Source organism: Dasypus novemcinctus, chromosome 9 (assembly GCF_030445035.2).
Source record: "Dasypus novemcinctus isolate mDasNov1 chromosome 9, mDasNov1.1.hap2, whole genome shotgun sequence".
NCBI lineage: Eukaryota > Metazoa > Chordata > Mammalia > Cingulata > Dasypodidae > Dasypus > Dasypus novemcinctus.
In genome coordinates this window covers 74,913,416-74,934,995 of record NC_080681.1, presented here as the reverse complement: position 1 = coordinate 74,934,995, position 21,580 = coordinate 74,913,416, and the positions used below count along the sequence as shown (strand labels likewise).

The 21,580-nt window shown below is 37.8% G+C and overlaps 1 protein-coding gene across 1 annotated transcript in view; it reads left to right on the top strand.

Annotated features, from left to right (window-relative positions):
* The first annotated feature begins 394 nt into the window (after nucleotides 1–394).
* The window catches only part of C8A (complement C8 alpha chain), a 53,009-nt gene continuing 31,823 nt past the window's right edge, over nucleotides 395–21,580 (top strand). Inside the window, exons 1-4 of the mRNA XM_004465497.3 lie at nucleotides 395–571; nucleotides 12,636–12,738; nucleotides 16,484–16,628; nucleotides 17,576–17,723. Of these exons, the coding sequence (XP_004465554.1) occupies nucleotides 495–571; nucleotides 12,636–12,738; nucleotides 16,484–16,628; nucleotides 17,576–17,723 (473 nt within the window). The 5' untranslated portion in view covers nucleotides 395–494. The remainder of the gene's footprint in view (nucleotides 572–12,635; nucleotides 12,739–16,483; nucleotides 16,629–17,575; nucleotides 17,724–21,580) is intronic.

Below are 21,580 nucleotides of genomic sequence, written 5' to 3'. Positions count from 1 at the left end.
CGTAACATGTTGTAGAACCTCCCTATAACTGTTAGCATTTTCTATATTTGTTCTAGCTGCTTTGTGGCTGAGCTGATGCACCAGTATTAGCCTTGCTTCAGTCATGCAAAATAAGTTGGTCTGACTTCAGAAGTTCCAAGAGACCAGCAATTCTAAAACTGGATCTCAGTTTAGCTTTTGCCACATCTGAAAATAAGATTGTTTTGTAAAGCTGGTATGTTATTAAATATTCTCCTTTCCACAACCATATAGATACTGTTTTTCAAAAATACGGAGACAGTGGCCTTTGGTGTCTGGGATTCTAGGGTTATTTGGCTAATCAATACTGAGTCACTAATTAACCATATCTGAATGAGAATCTGGTGAGTTTTGTTAGTTCTAAACATCAAATAGATCTTACCAGTCCGAGCCTGTAGACATTTTTTTTCACCCCAAACTCCCTGAATAGATTGTTTTATTCTTTCTAAGTAATAGGGTAGTAGCTTCTGGATGAGATGTTCGCTGTTGCTCTCTTCATCTTGTCTTTGATGATTTGCCTGCCTGGGGTAACAGTGCACGAGAAGGTGAACCGGTGAGTTGGCCACATATCTCTGCAAATTTGCACAGAGAAATCACTTAGCGGGGGACTAAAGACACTTTCATGTTTGCAGCAGGCTATTTTAAGATGCAATGTAAACCTCTTTTCATGTTACTGATTCAGTGAAAGAGTATAGGACGGGAAAAAAGCATGCACTTGGAGGCAGGCCTGTGTACAAATCACAACTCTGCTATTTAGGAGCTGGATAATTTGCGGTAAATTACTTAATCATTTTGAGCTTCCATTTCCCAATCTGTAAAACAAGATTAATAATGTTTTTTCTATTAATATAAGTGTTAATGGGGAAGCGGACTTGGCCTAATGGATAGGGCATCCGCCTACCACATGGGAGGTCCATGGTTCAAACCCCGGGCCTCCTTGATCCCTGTGGAGCTGGCCCATGCGCAATGCTGATGCGCTCAAGGAGTGCCATGCCATGCAAGGGTGTCCCCCGCGTAGGGGAGGCCCATGCGCAAGGAGTGTGCCCTGTAAGGAGAGCCACCCAGCGTGAAAGAAAGTGCAGCCTGCCTAAGAATGGGGCTGCACACACGGAGAGCTGACACAACAAGATGATGCAACAAAAAGACACACAGACTCCTGGTGCCACTGATAAGGATAGAAGTGGTCACAGAAGAATGCACAGAGAGCAGACAATGGGGAGGAGGGGGTGGAGAATGGTAAATAAAAAATAAATCTTTAAAAAAAATGAGTTATAAGATCTTGGATATAAAATGTTTTAGTATTATACTAGGCATTTAATAAATAATAATTCTCTCAAGTGATGTCAGACATTTAACTTAACCTCTACTTCATTATCTATAAAAGGAAAATCATAAAAATACCTATTCCATAGTGTTGTTGGGAGGGTGAAATTAGATAAGGTCTGTGAAAGCATTTTGGAAAAGACAAGGAAATATAGAGATGTTGGTTTATTTCATTCTAGAAATGAGTTTACCTTTTACTGTGGAGTAATGGAGAGGAGAGATATTTTTATGTGTGCATTGCATTTTATCTGTTTCATTTTCTTCAATTTTCCAATCTGGCTCATGTTTCTCTATATCTTAACAGCAAATATTTTGCTGTGCTTAAGCAAGCCCTTATTTCATCTTTAGGATAGCCCCTATCTCCCACGTATTTTAAATAGTTATATTATTCAAATTCTAGTTGGATAATTCAATTTTGAATCATTACTGCTTTTAAATGCTGGAGCAAGAGAGATTTCCTTTAAGTAACAGTTCAGAAGGGGGAAAGCATTTTTATAGCAGTCATTTTGTAACTTGTATTTTAAAGCAAATACAATTTTGAAAACTCAAAAAATTCATGACTAATAATTAGAAGATAAAGGCAAGAGAACTTTGATAGAGGAAATCTCTGCCTAGATACTCTTAATTATAAAAGCTTATCATTATAATCCTTTTTGAAAATGAACAAAGAGTCTTGATGTTTGAGGAACTTATCAAACAAGACAGGCCAGTGAAGAGGCAAATTTGCAGTCAAGGCAAAGGAGAACCAATTAAATACTTCACAAAGTGCTGAAGTAGGAAATCATGAGGTCTTTGTGTCTAATGCCAGTCAGTGTGCCTGACATTGGCTTTGAAAATGAAAAACCAAATGGTGAAATAATTTTACCAGGTTCAAATCCTGGCACTAGCATTAACTAGTTGTATTATCTTAAGCAAGTTATTTAACTTATCTGAGCTTCATTTTCTTCAACTATAAAATGGGGGAAAGTAAGAAAGTAAGAGTGCTTACTCATAGATGATTATAAGAAGTAAATACATGAAAAATATTTAGAACCTGCCTATTGTTTAGTAAGCATTCAGTGAAAGTTGCTTTCAGTGGTCTTGTGTTATTGTCATCTTTGGTAAGTACATTCTCTCCAATTGTTGACAAGAATCAAATTTATAATGTGCTAGTTGGCATGGCTTTTCCAGGTCAGGTGGAGATTTCAAACTTCTAAAATTTAATAATGGTATTCTTTTTTTTTTCCAAATAAAAATCTTAATGGCCTCAGCACTGAAAGCAGATGGTATACATTTTAGTGGTTTATATTTATTTTATTAACATTTGCTTATTAGAAATCCTTGTTAGAAAAATGGGGTTGAGAAAAATTTTAAACCAGTCATTATGAAAAAGGAGGTTATAATCTTCAACCTCAAATATCAATTGATCTGTATGACATATTTTATAAAGCGCTACATTTTAGTATTGGTTTAAAAAACTTTTAAGGTTTTCTATCCTTTTAATTTACTGAGACTTCTTTTATGGCTGAGAATGTGATAGGTCTTAGTAAATATTCCATATTAATCAAAAATGTGAATTCTGCTGTCACTGGGTACATTTCTATGTATCAGTTGTCATGTTGGTTGCTAGTATTGTTCAAGTCTTTATCTTTAAATGAGTTTTCATCTTTCTTTTTCTATCAGTTACTGAGAGAGGGGTATTCTGTTAGCAATACAGCTCCTCTTGATTTTTTATGTTTAGTATTTGCAAGGTGAATCTTTTCTAATATTTTCTTTTAAGTTATTTCACTCATATTTTAAAGTATGCTTCATGTAGACAGCACATAGGTGAATCTTGCTTTATTATCTAGTCTAACAATCTTTGTCTTTTAATCAAAGTATTTAAACCATTTACATTTAATGCAGATATTAAGTTTGAGTCTACCTTCTTGCTATTTGTTTTTATTTGTCTCATCTGTTCTTTTTTCCTTTTCTCCTTTTCTGTCATCTTTTAGATTTAGTGATTTTTCCTAATTTCAAATTGTTTTTTTATCTATACTACTTATTTTTTGCTTGTTACTCTACAATTTACAGTTCACATCTTTAACTTACCATAGACTATATTCAAATAATATCATAACACTTCTGTTATCTTTTTCTTTTGCCCAAATAACTTCAACATTTCTTGTCATGCAAGTCTGCTGACAATGAACTCTCTTAGCTTCTATTAATCTTTAATTTCCCTATATTTTGAAGGCTATCCTTGCTTAATATAAAATTCTAAGTGGATAGTTTTTGTTTCCTCCTGAACTTTAATGATGTCATTTCATTATCTTTGGGCTTGCGTAGCCTTTGAAGGGAAATCTGCTCTACTCCACTTTATGTAATGTGTTGGGAACTTTTTTCTTTGACTGCTTTTAGGATTTTTTCTTTATCCTTGCTTTTCATCAGTTTGAGTATAATGTGCATAGGTATGGTTCTATGGGTTTATTGTTTTCATCACATTTGAAAAAATGTGTTACTATTATTAATTCAAACGTGCTTTCTGCCCATATTCTCTCTTTCCCCTCACTTTCTGATATTCCAATTACAGATATGTTAGATTGCTTACTATTGTCCCACAAGTTACTGGAGCTCTCTTCTTTATTTTTTGGCTATTTTCCTTCTCTCTGTATTACATTTTGGATAGTTTCTATCACTGTATCTTCAAGTTCACTAATCTTTTCTTCTGCAGCATCTAATCTGTTAAGTTTCTCCAGTGAATTTTTTCATTTCATTTATTACAATTTTCAGCTTTAGAGTTTTCATTTGGTTCTTTTTTATATCTCCCATTTCTCACCTCATCATGTTCATGGTTACCCTCAAATACTTGAAGATATTTACAAACTCTTTTAAAGTTCCTGTTTGCTACTTCTATCACTTCTAATTCCTATCTCACAGGTCTTTAGAATTAGGAAAGACTTAGCATCAACTTTAATACTCTCACATTACAGATAAAGAAAATAAGGCCTAGATAGGGAAGAGGTGCATTCAATATAAAACAGACTGCTCTACTGGACAGTTTACAAACATTGACCAGTTTAATCCTCATTACTTTCTTCTAAAATGGTTGTTACCTATCCCCACTTACAGATGAGAAAGTTGAGGATCAGAGAGGAAACAAAGCAATTTTATATGTTCAAAGACATCCATCCAGCTAATGGCACATTCAGATCTTCTACTTCTCAGATCAGTATTATTACTACCACCTCCACTATCCCCACCCACTTAAAACATATCTCTTCAAAAATAAGCACCCATTTTGATAAACAAGACAAATATTTAATTTGGGCCTGTTAAGGGACCTGAGGATTTCCATATCATTTTCCATCAAATATTTCCACTGGTGGAGAAGAATGAACAATATTCCTTAGGCAGATTGAAGAAATTTGAGTAAGGACTTCAACCTCAAAGGATAGCCATCTAAAGTTTTTTGTTTGTTTGTTTGTTTTTGTTTGTTTTTAATAGCCCATATAGGCAGTTGGTACTAAAGAAGTCTAAATAGTGATCATTATTTTTAAGAATCAGAGTATGTTTACCAACATATTCTGGACAAACAATTATTTTTGGTAGCTGTCCAGATAGCTGGAAATCAATACATATTCAGTCTAAATGAATTTTAACTGATCTAAAGAATTGGAATAGTGAGTGTGATACAAACATGAGACATATGAATATGGAGACTTTTCAGGGTAACTAATCTTTAGTTGTATTTCAGATGACATTGAAAATAGACTTTGTAGGGAGATCAACCTGAATTTAAGTCCTGGCTTCCCCAATTAGTGAGGGCAGAACTTGGGCAAGTTACTTAACTCCTCAAGCTTCAGTTTTCTCATTTATTAAATGGTAATAATATGTATTTTAAAGAGCCATTCTCAGGAGTTTAAAGAGGTCATATAAAGTACTTAGTAGCCCGGCACAAGGTAAGCTGTCAGAAAATAATTTTTATTTTTATGTCTATTTCTCTTTGTCAGGAATCCTTTATAGTACTTCTTGGGATGCTGGTAAATGCATAGGATTTGAAATCAAACAGCTTTGGTTTGAATCTTGTTACTTACTATTTGTATAAACTTAAGTGAGCTAGTTCATCTCTTTTACTCGTCTATAAAATGGAGATAATTATTCCTATCCCACAGGGTTCTTGTGAAGTTTAAATGAGAGAAGATTAAATGGGATAATATATTCATGCAAAAAAAAAAAAACCTTTATGAATTGCTTATTACATGCCAGCTACTGTTCTCAGTGGTAGGATACAATGGTGAGCAATATAATCATGATCCCTGTCTTCTAGAACTTACAGTCTATGGGTGGAAATAAGGGTGAGAAACTATGTACTTGGCATTATGGTACCACATTGCAGGCAGGTGAAGGAAAGGCATCAGGGGGAATTGAGACTTAGCTGAAGCCTGGAGCATTAGCCAGGTGACTAAGTTGAGATTTGCATTCTCTGTGAAGGAGAATCATGCAAACATTGTAAGCGAGCTTGGCGCATGTTCAGAACTAAAATTTCTGTATAAAATTCTATGCACAGTTGGCACACGGTAATTTCTTTTCTTGTTAATTCATTCATTTGTTCATTCACTCATTCAATATTCCAGGTATGGTGATAGGTGCTAGGCAGTGAATGAAACAGATAAAGTCCCTATTCTCATTGAACTTAGAGTTTAGTGATGAAGACAGGAAATAAACACGTGAACAAAAATTTTCACTAGAAATTGTGATAAATACAATGAAGGAAATAAATTGGGCTAAAGTTGGGCTTGTTAAGGAGGGTTTCCCTGTGAGATGACATTTGAGCTGAAATGTGAAGGATAGTAGGGAGAAGGCATACGACAAGCATGTTTTTCCAGGGGTGAGATCAGCAAGTGCTAAGACTGTGTGGTAGGAAATGGTTTCTCATGTTCATGGAACTTAAGGATGAGAACCATGTGAGAGCAGGTGCCACAAGAGGATGTGAACAAGCTGGACAGAGGAGAGCTCATAGCTCATAGAGGGCTTTGGGTGCCATGATGAGAAATGTGGATTTTTGTCTATGAGTGGTCAAAATAAAAAACAAAAACAAAAACACTGGCAGGTCTATTATAGGAGTGATACTATGTGATTTATAATTTAAAGAAGCCATCATAGTTGCTGTAAAGAGAGTGGATTAGAGGAAGGTGAAATGGAAAGTCTTGACTCATAGGTCATTGCATGAAAGAGAATGGTGCCTTGAATTAGGATGGTAGCAATGGAGACAGGCAGAAAGTAAGAAATTTGAGGTGCATTTTGAAGGTAAAATCAACAGAAGTTTCCAAAAGATTGCCTATGGGGAAGAAGGAAGGAAGGGAAGGAGGGAGAGAGAAAGGGATGAAGGAAGGAGGCAAGGAAGGAATTACAGACAACTTTTAGATATCTGGTTTGAGAACTGAGTGCTGTGATGTTTCCACTTGTTGATGAGGATAACATTAAGAGAACAGCTGGTTAAAAGGAGACAGCTAAAAATTTAGATTTGTACCCATTTGGTTTTCCATGCATTAGAGGCAACTAGTGGAGATATAAAATGGGCAGTTGGATAAACAAAACAGGATTTCAGAGGCTACTCTGGAGGTCTATATTTAGCAGGTATTAGCATATATGTGTACAAAGCCAAAGAAATGAATGAACTCCTGGAGGATGAGAAAGCAGAGTCAAGGCTGTAACCTGAAGAATTCCAGTATTTAAACAAGTCAAAGAGAACTGGTCACAGAGGCAGGAGGAGAACAAGGAAGTGGGGGTGCTGAGGAGGTCCAAGAGAGGGAAGATTGCAAGGAGGAAACACCAGTTAATAAAGGGCAAGTGAGACAATTTCAGAAAGTTTTCCGCTGGATTTAGCAACACAGAGGTAACTGGAGACTGAGCACTTTCAGAGTCAAATATAAATACCTCAGTTTTGTGATGTAATTTCCATGTAACTAAATGGTACTGCTCAAGATTATATAATTAGTGATCATCAATTAAATCCAAGCTGAACCAATTTATAAGGATGATCCCTTGGTAATCATCCAGGTTAAGCCTTCTGACCTCCTAGTCTGGGATTTGTAGCTAATCAATGATTTTATTTTCTGAATTGCTGAAGTGGGCACACTCATGTCAAATGTTTGCCTGCTAGGTTTTAGGCCCTTTGCCAAATAAGCCACCCAATTGAAAAGGCAGGCAGTAAGCCTCTCAGTAGTTCACAGCCCTATACATAGCAGGCATTCAGTATATTTTTGATGAAGACAGAGAGGCTCGATAAACAAGTATGGAAATAAGAAGATTAGGGAAAAGAAACTAAATGTATTCCAGGCATTATGATTGAAGCTTTACACATAGGATCTCACTTCATATTCAAAATAGTGTTGCAAGTTATCATTATCTCCCTTTTTCAGCTATAACAAAATTAAAGTTTAGTTAGTGGTAGAATCTGGAGTCAAATGCACATTTGATAATCTCTAAAACCCCTTCCATTACATCAATGTTTCCTCAACTGTGTTACATAGTCTACAAATGTTGCTTGAAAAAAATAAATGATCTGTGTTCAAAAAATTGAGGGAAATGCTGAGTAAAGCAAATTTAGAATGCAAGATTTCTTTAAGCCTTGTCTATATTGTTGGTCATCTTAAATCACCAAGAGTAACATATTGTATGCAGTTCATACAAATATATTTGACCATTGAACTTTCCATCTCTTTCATCCCCATTCCTGGTGCATATTGCAGAAATTAGTACTCCATGGAGTTTTCATCTTATGAAAACCTGCACTAAAGTCATACTGACTCATTCTACAGGTGAAAAAAGTAAAACCCAGATAGTTTAAGACAATTTGCTCATAGCAGCACACAAAGTTAAAAACTAGAATCAAAGATTTCTGAATCCCAGTGTTCTATATTAAATGTCTTACTGATTGAGTAAATTTTTTTGTAGCTGAGAGATGCTTTAAAAATATTTGCCAAGATTTACTAGGCCACAGATTTATTAATGGATCCTTAAGTAATTGAAAAATTGATGCAGCTCTTTTGGAAAGCCATTTGACAATATATGTCATAAGTTTTAAAATCACTGCTATGCTTTTTCTTAGTCACTTCATATGCAAGGTATATCTTCAGTAAATAATTTTAGAATGCAGAAAAACTGGGGCTCAATAATCAGATTGTACAATAAGAGGGGATCAGACCAATATGCAGCCTTTATAAATAGTTTACATTTTTGCTATTATCTTAAATGGAAAAATCAGGATATAAAATGCAAATCTCAGTTTGACCTCAACTATGTTATGAAAATTAAGAATGGAAGGAATGAAGACAAAATGTTAATTGTGGTAAAATTGGGGAAATTATTTTTTCTTTTATTCTCTTTTCTATGTTCTCTTTAACAAGAATGTATTACTTATATAATCAGCAAAAAATGAGCTACATTTGAAAATTCGTTGGAATGATAAGAGAAAATATTGGTTATATTGATATTGGCTAAAAGGTTGAAGCCCTGCAATGACTTAATGAATGGTCCCGACAAACCTTCTGTACTCTTGCCTCAGTGATAGTGTTACTGTATGTGCCTCTGTCTAGACATCATGTCACAAAGCTTTTAAAACCGCAGCAATACCACACTGCTCTAAGCTTTTGCTTCCATCCATTAATGCTGTTTCCTTCCATTTTGACATCATAATGCAGTCTCGTGGGTTTACAATGACATTATCTTGACAATTCTATAGTGAGATGCGGAAATATTGCTGGAGTCATTTTATGCCCCCAAACCTTTGCCTATTCCTTTTCTCCCGTCTTTTGATGATTAGAACTCTTTTCTTACTCTGTGTTCTTACACTTCAAACACTTATTATTAGTGTATAATGGCATGTGGACCAAACTTTGAGCCATTTTAATGTCTAGATACTGGGATTATTTAATTGGGTTCTAACTAGGAATCAGGTTTGAATAAATGTTTAAACAATGTCACTGCATATTTCCCAGAAGTCATTTACTTTCTATCCCTTCCTCTCTCCTTCCCTCCCTCCCTCCTTCCTTCCTTCCATCCACCCAGAAATATTTGTTGATCACCGTCCATGTGTTGGGCACCATGAAAAGTTCTGGGATTTCGGAAGCAAACAGAGACAGTACCTGCCTTCACAGAGTTTACAATCTGGTGAAGAAGACAGAAACTATCCAAATATCGCAAATTTGATAATTAAGTGTCAAGAAAAAGATGGGCAGAAATTCATCAAAGCATACTAACTGAGGGATCTCAGTTAGTATGATCCCTCAGGGAATGTTTTCCTAAGGAACTGATGTTTAGATTGAAACTGAAAGATTCCTAAGAGTTAACCAGGTGAAGAGGTTGACAATTTGTTGCATTCAGGGTTGGGTTTTATAGGTAGGTGTGATTGAGGGAACAATGGGGTCCACTTAAGACATAATTAAGTACTGTACAGGGTGGAGCATTGAATAAAAACTGATATAAATAAAGGAAGATAGGAAGGAATCTTACTATAGGGAGAAAGCTTGGTGGTCAAGAGAATGGAGGCCTCAATGAGATCAAAGAAAAGTGCTTTGGGAATCACTGAGCTTATAAAATAGAAGAGGCTGCTGAGCTCCTAAACAGCTGTTCACAGGGCACTCCTGAGTTAGTGATTTGGAGGAGGAGCTGTTTCATAGAGTGAGAAGGTCCAAGGTGTGACCGTGGAAGGTAGTGGGGTAAAGAAGGAGGTCATTAGAGATGAGGAAAAGGAGCAACTGAGAGGCCAGGGTGCTGAATGGCTCATTAATGGAGATGATGAGTTCTCCCAGTATAATGACAGGAATTGAGGCAGAGAGGCAGATTGTGAGCTGGTTACTGAAGTATTCTTTGAAGGAGGGGTAGGACTAGTGTTATATGATAGGCCCAGGAAGTCCTCAAGGTCTTTTCAAGAAGTCCTAAATTTTCATCATAATACTAAGACATTATTTACCTTTTTCCACTGTGCTTAAATTAGTACTAATCATGAAAATGTAATGATAGATATGACTGCTGGGGCCTTGGCACAAATCAAGGCAAAGGAAAAATAGAAGTTTTACTTATGAAAGCCCTTCTTGAAACAGTGAAACTTGTTAATTTTCTTAAATCTCAGTCCTTGAGTACATTTGTTTTAAATGTTCCTTATGGCAGAATGGGAAGAATGCATAAAGAATTTTTGCTGCATACTGAAATATGATGGCTGTTGAGAAAAAAGCAATTATTTGAGTTTCAAGCCAAAGTTGCCACTTTTTTCAATAGAAAACCATTTTTACTTAACAGAACAACTGCCTAAGAAACTGTGATTATTCGGGCTTAAAAATAGCAAAAACTGTCTTAAAAATGAACAAAGGGACCATATCACTCCAAGGAAAACAAATAACAGCATTTGTTACCAATGATAAAATTTGAGTTTTCAAAAGAAAATTAAAATTTGGTAAACTTACATCTACTACAATGAGCATGATGAGACTGCTGGTGATACTAGAATATTTGATTTTTTGAAATTGTATAGTAAAATGTGTCAATATTTGAAAGAGATGCATAACTTAATGAAACATTACCTTTCAAATTTCCAATGCCTGATGGGTTTTAGTTTAAAAGAATATTAAAAATTCATTGATATGCTTTCAGATTCCATAACACAACTAACATTTAAGAAATTATGACTTGTTGAGTTTTAGTGTAGTATCAAAGAACATCCACAGTCATCTGAAAAAAATAGAAGTAACTATTAAAACACTCCATCTTTTTTTCAACTATAACTGTGTGAGACTGGATTTTGTTCATGACTTCAAACAAAGCAACATACAGCAATGAATTGAATACAGAAGCAGAAATGAGACTCTAGACATTAAAGAAATTTACAAAAATGAAAAACAATGTCATTCTTCTTACTAATTGTTTTTCTTGGAAATTATTTTTATAAAATTGTTATTTATGGTAATATATAATGGGCTTATTATAGCTATTTTTAAATCAATAAATAAGTACTTTTTAAGTCTCTCAATTTTGATTTTGAATACTGTCAATATTGATTAATATAACCCACTTAAACAAAATCTCTTTGAGGTCTCCAATAATTTATAAAAGAACGTGTAAAAGGGTCCTGAGACCAAAAGTTTGAGAAACGCTGTTAAAGATGAACATCATTTTCCTGACTTCCCCATCATTCTGCCAGGAGTTTCAATCTCTAGGGGTTCTTATTCATTAAGCAGTTAACTTAATGACACCCCTCCTCTTTTTTTTTCCCTTACACTAGGGAGATAATTATGCCCTTCATCCCATCAGAGGCTGCCTGGCTCTCCGAGGTAGGGGTGATTCTGGTGGAAATACACAACCTTCCCCCCTGCCCCCTGAGCCTACCAGGCTTTGAAGCTGCTGCAGCTGTGGCATTGTGGAAAGAGTCCAAGGCTTGGGGCCAGCAAGCTTGGGGCTTGTCCACCTCTCCCTGAGGGACCTTGGGCACATTTTTAGCCTCTGAGGAGGTGGCATGAGGTAATAGAGAGAACATGGCTTGGAGATAGACTGGTTTCTACCTTCTGCCTGTGTTACCTCAGGCAAGAATCTCACCCTCACATTTCTGTTTTCTGATTTGTAAAAGCAGGAGGCAGCAGCTTGATGAGGAGCAGGAAATGGGCTTTTACCATCAAACCAACTATTGAAATCTTGCTTCCGTCACACCTGGCTATGACTTCAGTGGTTAGTTAGCATTTTATGAATCTCAGCTTTCTTATATACAAAATAGGGCTAATAATATTTACCTTCTAGGATAGTTGCGGAGATTAAATGAAATAATCCTTGTAATGCCTTAGTGGTTTAATAATAGAAGCCAATCTTTAATAAACACTTCATAAATGTTAGGCAACTTTCTAAGCACTTTAACATATTTTCAATAACCCTAATAAGTAATGTTATTATTAATGCAATTTTCCCGATGAAAAAGATATAGCACAGAGATCTTAACTACATTGCTCAAGTTATCAAAGCCAGTAAGTGGTTAAGATTCCAACTCAGTCTTCCCCGTGTTGTTCACCACTGAGCTTTCTGCTACTCTGACTATTCAATATATGTTAGTTATCCTCCATATTTCTCTCTTTAAAATTAGAATAATTTGGTTATCATGGAATTGATATAGGATTAAAAGAAATGATTTCTATAAACCCCTTAGCACCATACCTGCATATAGTAGGAACAATAATTGTTCATTTATCATATCTTACAAATTGCTTTCACTGGAAGGAAAATTTGCACAGATTTCTTTTTTTCTTATATTTACTACCTCAAAATTAATACAATGGTTTTCCTCTCTTTAGGAGAGTAAGCCGAGCTGATCAAAGTTCCACCCTCAAAGCAGTTACCTGCCAGCTGAGCAACTGGTCAGAGTGGACAGGTTGCTTTCCATGCCAGGATAAAAAGGTAAGACATTTGTGGTCAGTTTTTGGATATTTTATGTCTGATTTGGGTACTGGACATTCAACTGGAGATAAGAAGCTGAGTTTATAAGTCCAGAGGTCTGGCGAGAAATTGGGCCTAGGAATACGTATTTGGAAGTCATGGGCACATAGATGGTGAAATTTATTTCTGCCTGTCCTGATTTTGTTTGTAAGGCATTATTGGGTAAGCCTGTAAGAAATGCGTATGTCACAACTCACATGCTGAAAAGTAGCCATCTGGACCTGGGCACATTTATCCACATTATCTGAGTCCTGGTCAATCCACTCCCTTCTAATGAGGACCACCCAGATGAGACTGATGGCTTAGTAACAAAATGCCAGGCTGCCCATGACCAGTGGGGAGAGAAGGCAAACCAGAGAAGGGCACGGAGGGTGTTCCCAAGGATTCCCCTTTCATGGATTGAAAGGGTAGACACACCCAATGGACAGAGCTGTGTTTATCTTGCTTATCTAAGTGGCTTTGAATGGTCCAAAATTGTCCCTAAGCCCAGCATCATACCGAGGGAGGGAGATGATGTGAACACTCTGCTCCAATACAGAGGAGTATTTTATCACCGACTGTATTCAGAATCACTGGCTTATGCTGAGAACAAAAAGGAGACTAACTTTTATTCTGCTGTAGTGTTGTTTTAAAATTCTCTATAGACAACATGTGCCTTCCTGAATGCAGCTAGGGTGAAATGCTCCCAGGCTCCTATTTCCCTTGCCTTGGCGTGCCATGGCCTAGATTGCGTCTATTGGCACTTTCCCGATAAGTCCAAGTGTTTGAGTTCTGATTCTGGAGTTTAAATCCTGGGTTTGTCTCTTATTTTGCTGTTTAACTTTGGGGATATGTTTTATCCTCTCTGCGCCTCAGTTTCCTCTTCTGTAAAGTGGGGTAGGTATAGTACCTACCTCAGGGAGTTATTATGAGTGTTAAATGATAAGCCCAACAGCAAGGTGTCAGCCAGGTAGTGTTTTCTCCGGGAAGACCGCGGTGTTTGGGGTTGGCTGCCAGCAATCGTTCAGGTTTCTTGGCTTTTCTGTTACATGGCAATGCACATGGTGTTATCTTCTCCTTTGTCTTCTGGATTCTGTTGATTTCCAGCTTCTGGTTGCTTCCTGTGGCACCTCTTTCTGTGTTGTCCAATTTCTTTTGTTTATAAGGACTTCAGCCGTGTGGATTAAGGCCAGCCCTCATTCAGTCTGGGCACACCTTAACTAACATCTTCAAAGGTCCTGTTTGTAAATGTGTCCATACCACAGGACCATGGGTTGGGACCTGAACATGCCTTTTGCAGGGACGTGACCCAATCACATGAAAAGTACTTTTTGTGGCATCTGACACATACATAGTAAATGCTTAATAAATGTTAGCTATTTTTATAATTACTACCTATGCCCACCTCACCAATCCCACTCCCATTGTCTTGAATCAAACCCTGGGCTCTTGCAGAGTCTGCTGATGGTCATCCCGCCTCTAGACCCACCTCTTATTTAGAAGTGCTCTGTGAATATCTGATGGCTTACTCAAAATCAGAGCTAGTAAGTAGGGGAATCATGAGTTAAACCTGGTTTATTCAAGTTCAAAGTCTGGAATTCATTATTCTGCCTCTCCCACTTCTGACAAATGTCAAAGGATCCTAGGCATCCCTGTTTAAAAGCATATGTTCCCCAAATTCTTATTTTGTTCTGACATCCTAAACTGCATTTGTCTCACATGTTGCAGTTTAGGTAGCATATGGCACAGGTAATGACTTACAGTATAAACCAGAATTGAATTGCTTCCTTAGTGACTCAAAATGACATGTATCTTTAAAGTAGTACTTAAAATAGTTAAATTGTGTTAATGGTTTAAGTGAAAAACACAGCTAGTTTCTTTTTTATTAACCTGTTTCTTCCTCTCAATATTGTCCAAGCAAAGATGTGCATTCCTGGAAGGAAACATTATCTACTAGTTAGAAAAGAAAATTGTCTTGATACTATCCACAGCACGGAGAAGTCCCTAAGGGTGTGCCTGCACCAGCCTGTCTGTAACACCTATTCATTATCTGATAGCAGCCTAGAAAATAGGGAGGCAGTGAGAAAGAGTCCCATGTCTTGCACCACTAGTCTAAGTATAGGAACCACAGGAATAATAACAATGACATTGATGGTTACCATGATAAAATATTTTCTATGGACTAGGCACTGTGTTTATGCTTTAAATGAATTATCTTGTTTGACTTTCACAGTGAACTCTAAGTGATAAATTTGCTTATGTCACCCATTAAGATAGCGGTAGAGCCTAGATTTAAAACTTGTCAGTCTGACTCCAAAAGTCTTTGTGTTACAAGAATGATGATGATATTGATAACTATGATTATTGAGTGTATACCAGGAACCAGGCAAAGTGCCAATTTCTTTACATGTATTATCCTTAATCTTCACAGTAACATTTCTCAAATTTACTCCCATTTTATGGATGAGAAAAATGAAGGTCAGAGAGATTAAGCAATTTGTCCAGTGACACAGATACAGGAAATGGCAAAACAGGAATTATAACCCAGCTTAAAATGAGAATCATTATAGTACTTAACCTCAGACTTATGGGGATTAAATGAGAAGAATGCAAACTGTGTGGCCAATAGTAAGCACTCAATGAATGGTAGCTACCATCACCATTATCATCTTGGGGGTACCTGTAGATTTTAAAATCTGATGAGTTTTTTCATGAGCGAGAAAGAGAATTGGCTCTATGTTGGTACACTCTTCACTTCTTTACTCCCCTGTGGGGCAGGGGTGTGGGTTCTTATATTCCCATATTGGTCTTTAATTATTGTCACTTCCCACAGAGTTTGCAAAGCTCTTATCACCACTATTAAATGAAAGGCAGGGAAATCTAATGGAGAGGTTGTATCTTCAACTCTCTCTGTCCCTTTGAGAATGGAGGGACAGTGAGAAAGGAAGAGATGAGCAACTCACCTACTTGAATCATCTGAAAAAGACTGCGTTGATCAGGGTAATGACATGGAAACCACTTCTGTTTACTGACACCGTTGATATGCCAGGCACAGGGCCAGGTGCTCTCTCATTCATTCTCTCATTTAGTTCTCACAAAACCCTTTCAAGGTAAGATGTACTTATACCCAATTTACGTATTAGAAAATGGAAGCTCAGGAAAGGTAAGTGACTTGTTTGTGGTTAGTAAAGAAGCAAATCTAGGATTGGAACCCAAGTCTGTCTAACTCTCATGCCCATGCTCTTTCAACTATAGAACAAATGTGAAAGAATTATTAGTAATTATAATTAGTAGTGTCATTTAGATCAACCACCACATTTTACATATTTGGAAACTGAGGCACAAAGTGGCACTGAAACTTGCTTGACATTACCCAGCAAGTAAGAAACAGATCCAGTTCAGGAACTCACTTACCTTGCTGCTCAAACCATTGCTTTGAAAGGTGACTAGGAATAAACTAGTTTAGGAAAGGAGGACTGAAGCCCCTCCCAGCAAATCAGAAGAGTAGGAATATTTTGTCCAAGTCTTCCATATGATGCTTGCAGGACCTGTGCAATATTCCAGCTGTTTGAACAAACACAATTTATGAACACACTTCCCCTCAAAAGTCAGCTTCTTAGGCAGTTCTCAATCATTAAGTTATTCCTTATGTTGAGCTGAGACTTGCCTGAACAAATCTTGGGTGATTGATTGACAATGAGTGTGTCTGGTTAAAAATCTGATTTAGTACCGATACCGGAGCCTCCTGCAGCCCAACAAGTTTGGGGGAACCATCTGCAGTGGTGATATCTGGGATCAAGCCAGCTGTCACAGTCCCACAGCCTGTCTAAGGCAAGCACAGTGTGGACAAGATTTCCAGTGTAAGGAGACAGGTGAGTAGCATTCCAGCGGGATAACAGCTGTGCCTGTCAAACTTGAAGTGCAAACACTTTATCAGGGGAGCTTATTTAAATGCAGATGCCTGAGCTCACCCTCATGAAGAACTCTGTGGGTTTTGGGTTGGGTCCAGGAATCTGTATTTTAAGCCAGTGGCCTAAGTAATTTTGATGCAAGTTTGGTTCATTTAGAAAAGGTACAATTTACTCATTCATCCATTAATTCATCAAATATAAACAAGTATTTATTGCATACGTGTTAAGTGCCAGGCAATATACTACTGTAGTAATGTAGTAATGTGCCAACCCTCAAGCCACTCTTACTCTATTTGGGAGAAAGTCCTAAAAAGGAGTCAATTACAATATCTTGCAATAACCACTGTAATGGGTGTATATGCACAATCTAATGGAAGTCTCCAGCAGGGAATGCCCAAATTTGCTTTGGGAGTCAGGATAGGCTTCATTAAGCTACTTGTGCTAAGACTTGAAAAATGGAAGAGTTTGCTGGGAGACAGGGAGAGAGCAGGGACATTCAAGGATTAGCAATCAGCCAAGAATAATTGCAATGTCAGGGGTTTGGGAAGAAAGGCAAGTGATGAGTCATTGAGGCATGTGGCATTTGAAAGAAGAGCGGTGGGGACTCACTGAAGAACAGAGAGCAGGGAATTGACAAGGCCACCTTGGGATTTAGAAAGGCCACTGTGCTGTAACCTGGGGGCTGGATTACAGAGGCAGGGCCTGGGGGCAGGGTACTTGCTGCCACACTACAGATAATGAGGTGGGAGGGAGGGCAGAGGCAGTAAAGGAGAGAAGAGGGGACAGGTTTAAGGGTTATTTAAGAAGTGGAATGGGTAGCTCTTGGTGACACAGATGTGGGGTCATGAGGGAGAGGGAAAAGTCCAGGGAAGACCTAGAAGCTTCCACAACCTCACTCTCTCTTTCAGGTCGCTGCCTGAAACGCCACCTTGTGTGTAATGGAGACAGGGACTGTCTCGATGGCTCTGATGAGGATGACTGTGAAGATGTTAGGGGCACTGAAAATGACTGCAGCCAGTACTACCCAATTCCAGGATCAGAGAGGGTGGCCTTGGGGTGAGTCCCTGCTTTGTGGCAGGTGCAGAAAATGATTTATATTAGTTTTGGGGACAGAAAGGGCCCTTTCTTGAGGGCTCTTCTGGATGGCATCCTGTGAGGAAGCTCTCACTGTTCACTTGGCATGCCTTGCCCAGCCCTTGCCCAGGTAACGCTGCTCACACTTCTGGGAGAGTCTGCCTGGAGAGTCCTCATCTCTTTTTTTGCCCCTTCCCATTCTCCTCTCCTCTCACCCCAGTTCCATGTCCAGGGCCATCATTCAAGTCACATCTTCCATGAAACCTTCTCTGACCCAAATGCCTTTTCCAATAGTCCTCTTCACATTCTGCCTTGCACAGCAGTTGCTCATGTAACCATGCCTGACAGTGTGATACCGAGCAAAGAAAATGGGCTTTGCGGTCAGACAGAGATGGGTTTGAACCCCCACTTTGTGACTGTTTATTTAAATCTCCCAAGCCACAATTTCTTTATCTGTTGAAAGAAATCAGCCTTGGTTCTAAATCCCATTCATCATGCACCTCATTCAAGTCCAGTTCCTTGAATGCATCACAATCCGTTGCTTCTGAGCCTAAATAGTCTCTTCTTTCTGGAATGCCTTTCCTGCCTTTGTAACCTGGCTAACCCCTTACTGAGGCATCACCTCCTCCAGGAAGACTTGTGGGTGCCCCTCTCTCCTTGACCTTGCCTAGGCTGGCTTGACCCCTCTTGTTGCTCCCAGAACACTTCCCCAACAGGTTTGGCGACATCTACTGAAGTGTCCATCTGCCTAGGCCGGGAGCTCCTTGAGAGGGGCAGCTCTGTCTTTTCATCTCTGCTTCTTTGGAACCCACATAGGGCCTACGTAGCTCACAGTGCCATTCTGGTATTATTAGATCGCTGCTATCCTGACTTGGCATCTGGCATCTTGTCCCTTAACTTGAATATAAACTCTTTAGAGGCAGAAGTTACCTCTGACTCATCTTTTTAGTTCCCTCAGCCCCTATGTCAGAGCCTTTCCTTTAATAGCTTCTTACTGAATCGAAACAAATCAATACGACCAGATGACTCTTTACTGATGAGGAAAGGGAGGGGGCGGATTTAGTAATTGTCACAAAGCGATCCAGCCACGTTGCAGCCCACTCAGGGTCAGGTGGGTGTTCTGTGAAATGCAGTTCTCATTCATTATGGTTTAATAGCTCTGAGATCACAGTCCACCTACCAAGTAGGACTGAGTCCTGTAATTCATGTAGACACATTTTTTTTCAAAGAGCAAATTCTGTTTGCTTTCAGACCAATCAAAGAGGATTCTTATTGATTTTGAAAGTTATTGCAGAATGAAAAGAGTAGCTGTATGAAATATTAAGGTGTTGAGAGGAAAATAATCCCATCTTTACTGGCAAAAAGATCCCAGGCAACTGGGCCTTGCTCTTGTGTGATTCAGTCAAGAGCATTTCAAATACACTTCCTGAACCCTGGCGCTTCACCCACACTGAGGCCACCATCAGTGGAAGCATCCCTCCTCCACCCCCAGGTGGCATTTAGGTGGTTCCTCTCCTCATCTCAAGAGTTCGGAGGCCTTTTCTGACAGCTTAAAAAAAAAAAAACTTGGACATTTCCAAGTTTTAATTCATTGTAACAGAAGAAATACATGCTTAAGGGAAAAGCTGCAAGTCTTCCTCCTCTTTCCCCACTCATTCCCTGTGCAGTCACCTCTCTCTCCCTTCCCTCCCTAAAGTTGATCCCTGTTGATGGTTTGCTGTAGGGACTTTCAGACTATCTACAAAGTGCACGGATAGCATACGTTGTCTAGAAAAGATACCCATGTGTAGGTAGGTATATTTTATGTAAATGTGACTTCTTGCTTTCACTTAATACCTTCCGAAAATTTCCCCCATATTTCTACTTCCTTTTTAAAGCAATATCATGTCTTATAAAACAGTTGGCACTATGACTTGTAGGCCAAAGCTGGCCTGCTTTCTATTTTTGTAAATAAAGTTTTATTGGAAGCCAGGTTTTTCCCTGCAATGGCAGAGATGGGTAATTGTGATGGACACCTATGACCAGCAAAGCCTAAAATACTTACTATTTGGCTCTTTACAGTAAAAAAGTGTTGACCCTTCTTCTATATTGTATGACTCTATAATTTATTCCACCATTCGTTGTTTCTCATTGTATTTCTTTCATAATTCTACAGTGAACATTCTTTTGCACATATTTTTGTATATATGTATTTCTGCATAGTAGATTTTCAAAACATGGAGTTTCTCTGTGTTATTTTTTTTCATTTTTACTGAAAGTTTTATAAATAGCTTTTCCATAAACATGTACACTTTACTTATGCTTATAGTTTATAATATAATCTTAGGTTAATAATCTTATTTGGTTTTTTTTTCCCCCCAAAACATTACCCCATGCCCTGTAGCCTCTAATCTATTTTCTAGCTCTGCAGATTTGCTATCTCTAGTCATCTCTTATACAGCTGTCACACAATGTTTGTCCTACTTGCCTCCTTTAGGCTTTTATTTAAGCTACAGGTAGAAACATGTTCAGTGGGTGGGAAAATAGAAAAGAAAGGAGCCCAGATTTTAGTGTCAAAAAGATCTAGGAAGAAGTCCAGCCATAACTATAGGCAGTTACTTAGTTTTTCTGAGCCTCAATTTCTGCATTTGTAAAATTATCATGAGATTGAAAGCTAATGTATGCTGGATGTCAGGCAGAATGTGTATTCAATTCATCATAGCTATTCTTACCTCACTTCCACTAATATGAAGAAAGAGGGGGAGAAAAGAAGAGCAGATGGAAGTTAACATACATTGAATTCATACCAAATGCAAGGTGCACTGTAATTACCCATTTATTCCTTTAAGGTAGTTTTTATTCACATTTTATTTTTCATCTTCTGCTTTTGCACCTTTTCATAAAGGGCATAAACTAAATGTGAAGTTCTATGCCAGAATTGAATGGCAAGGAACTACAAGGAGGGAACATCTAAATCTGTCTGGGGTAATCAAGGAAGGTCACATAGAAGAGGTAAATTTTGAGGAGAGTCTGGAAGGCTGATTAGGAGTTTTACCGGCAGAGATAAATAATAATTGTATTATCTATAATAACACAAAAGGCTTCAATTATCAGGTCTTAGAATTCTTAATTCTAAATGTTTTGTTCAATTAACTTTAACTTTGTAGAAAATTAAAGCTGTATTTTACCAGCTTAACATTATTTCACCTTTTTCTATGGCCTAAAACATGGAATTTTAAATACCCCAAAGAAGAAAGTATAGGAAAATATTTCTGGAAGTAATTTGGGCTGGGGGAAGGGGAATATCTTTTGTTGAGTGCTTAACATGGAGTATCAACCTCACTTGTGCTTCACTTTAATATTCTCATTTAAACTGCAAGAAAACCATGAAAGGTAGTTATTATTGTGCCTGTTCTTCAAACAAGGAAAATGGGTTTAAGAGAACCTCTACAATGTGTCCAAACTCACATAACTAGTATGTATCAGAGTTGGACATGAAATAGGATGCTTCCTGACTTTCAAATTGTATACCTTCTGACAGCCCATGCCACCTGAAAGACAACATCCTTCCTGAGGGTCAGCCTGTCAACTTAGTACCATGAGCTACCCTCAAATTTTCAAACTTATTTTTTTTTACAGCAGAGCCTTTTTCTGAGCCAATACCTATCATAACAAAAACAATAACATTTATTGAATACTTAATATGTTCTAGGTACTGTTATGATTCCTTTACATGTTTTAACTCATTAAATCTTACAATTACCCCAGGGTGGAAGTAGTATTATTAACTGCTTTTTGCAAATGACGAAACTGAGGCACAGAGAGGTTAAGTGATTTCTCCAAGGTCACACAGCTAAACA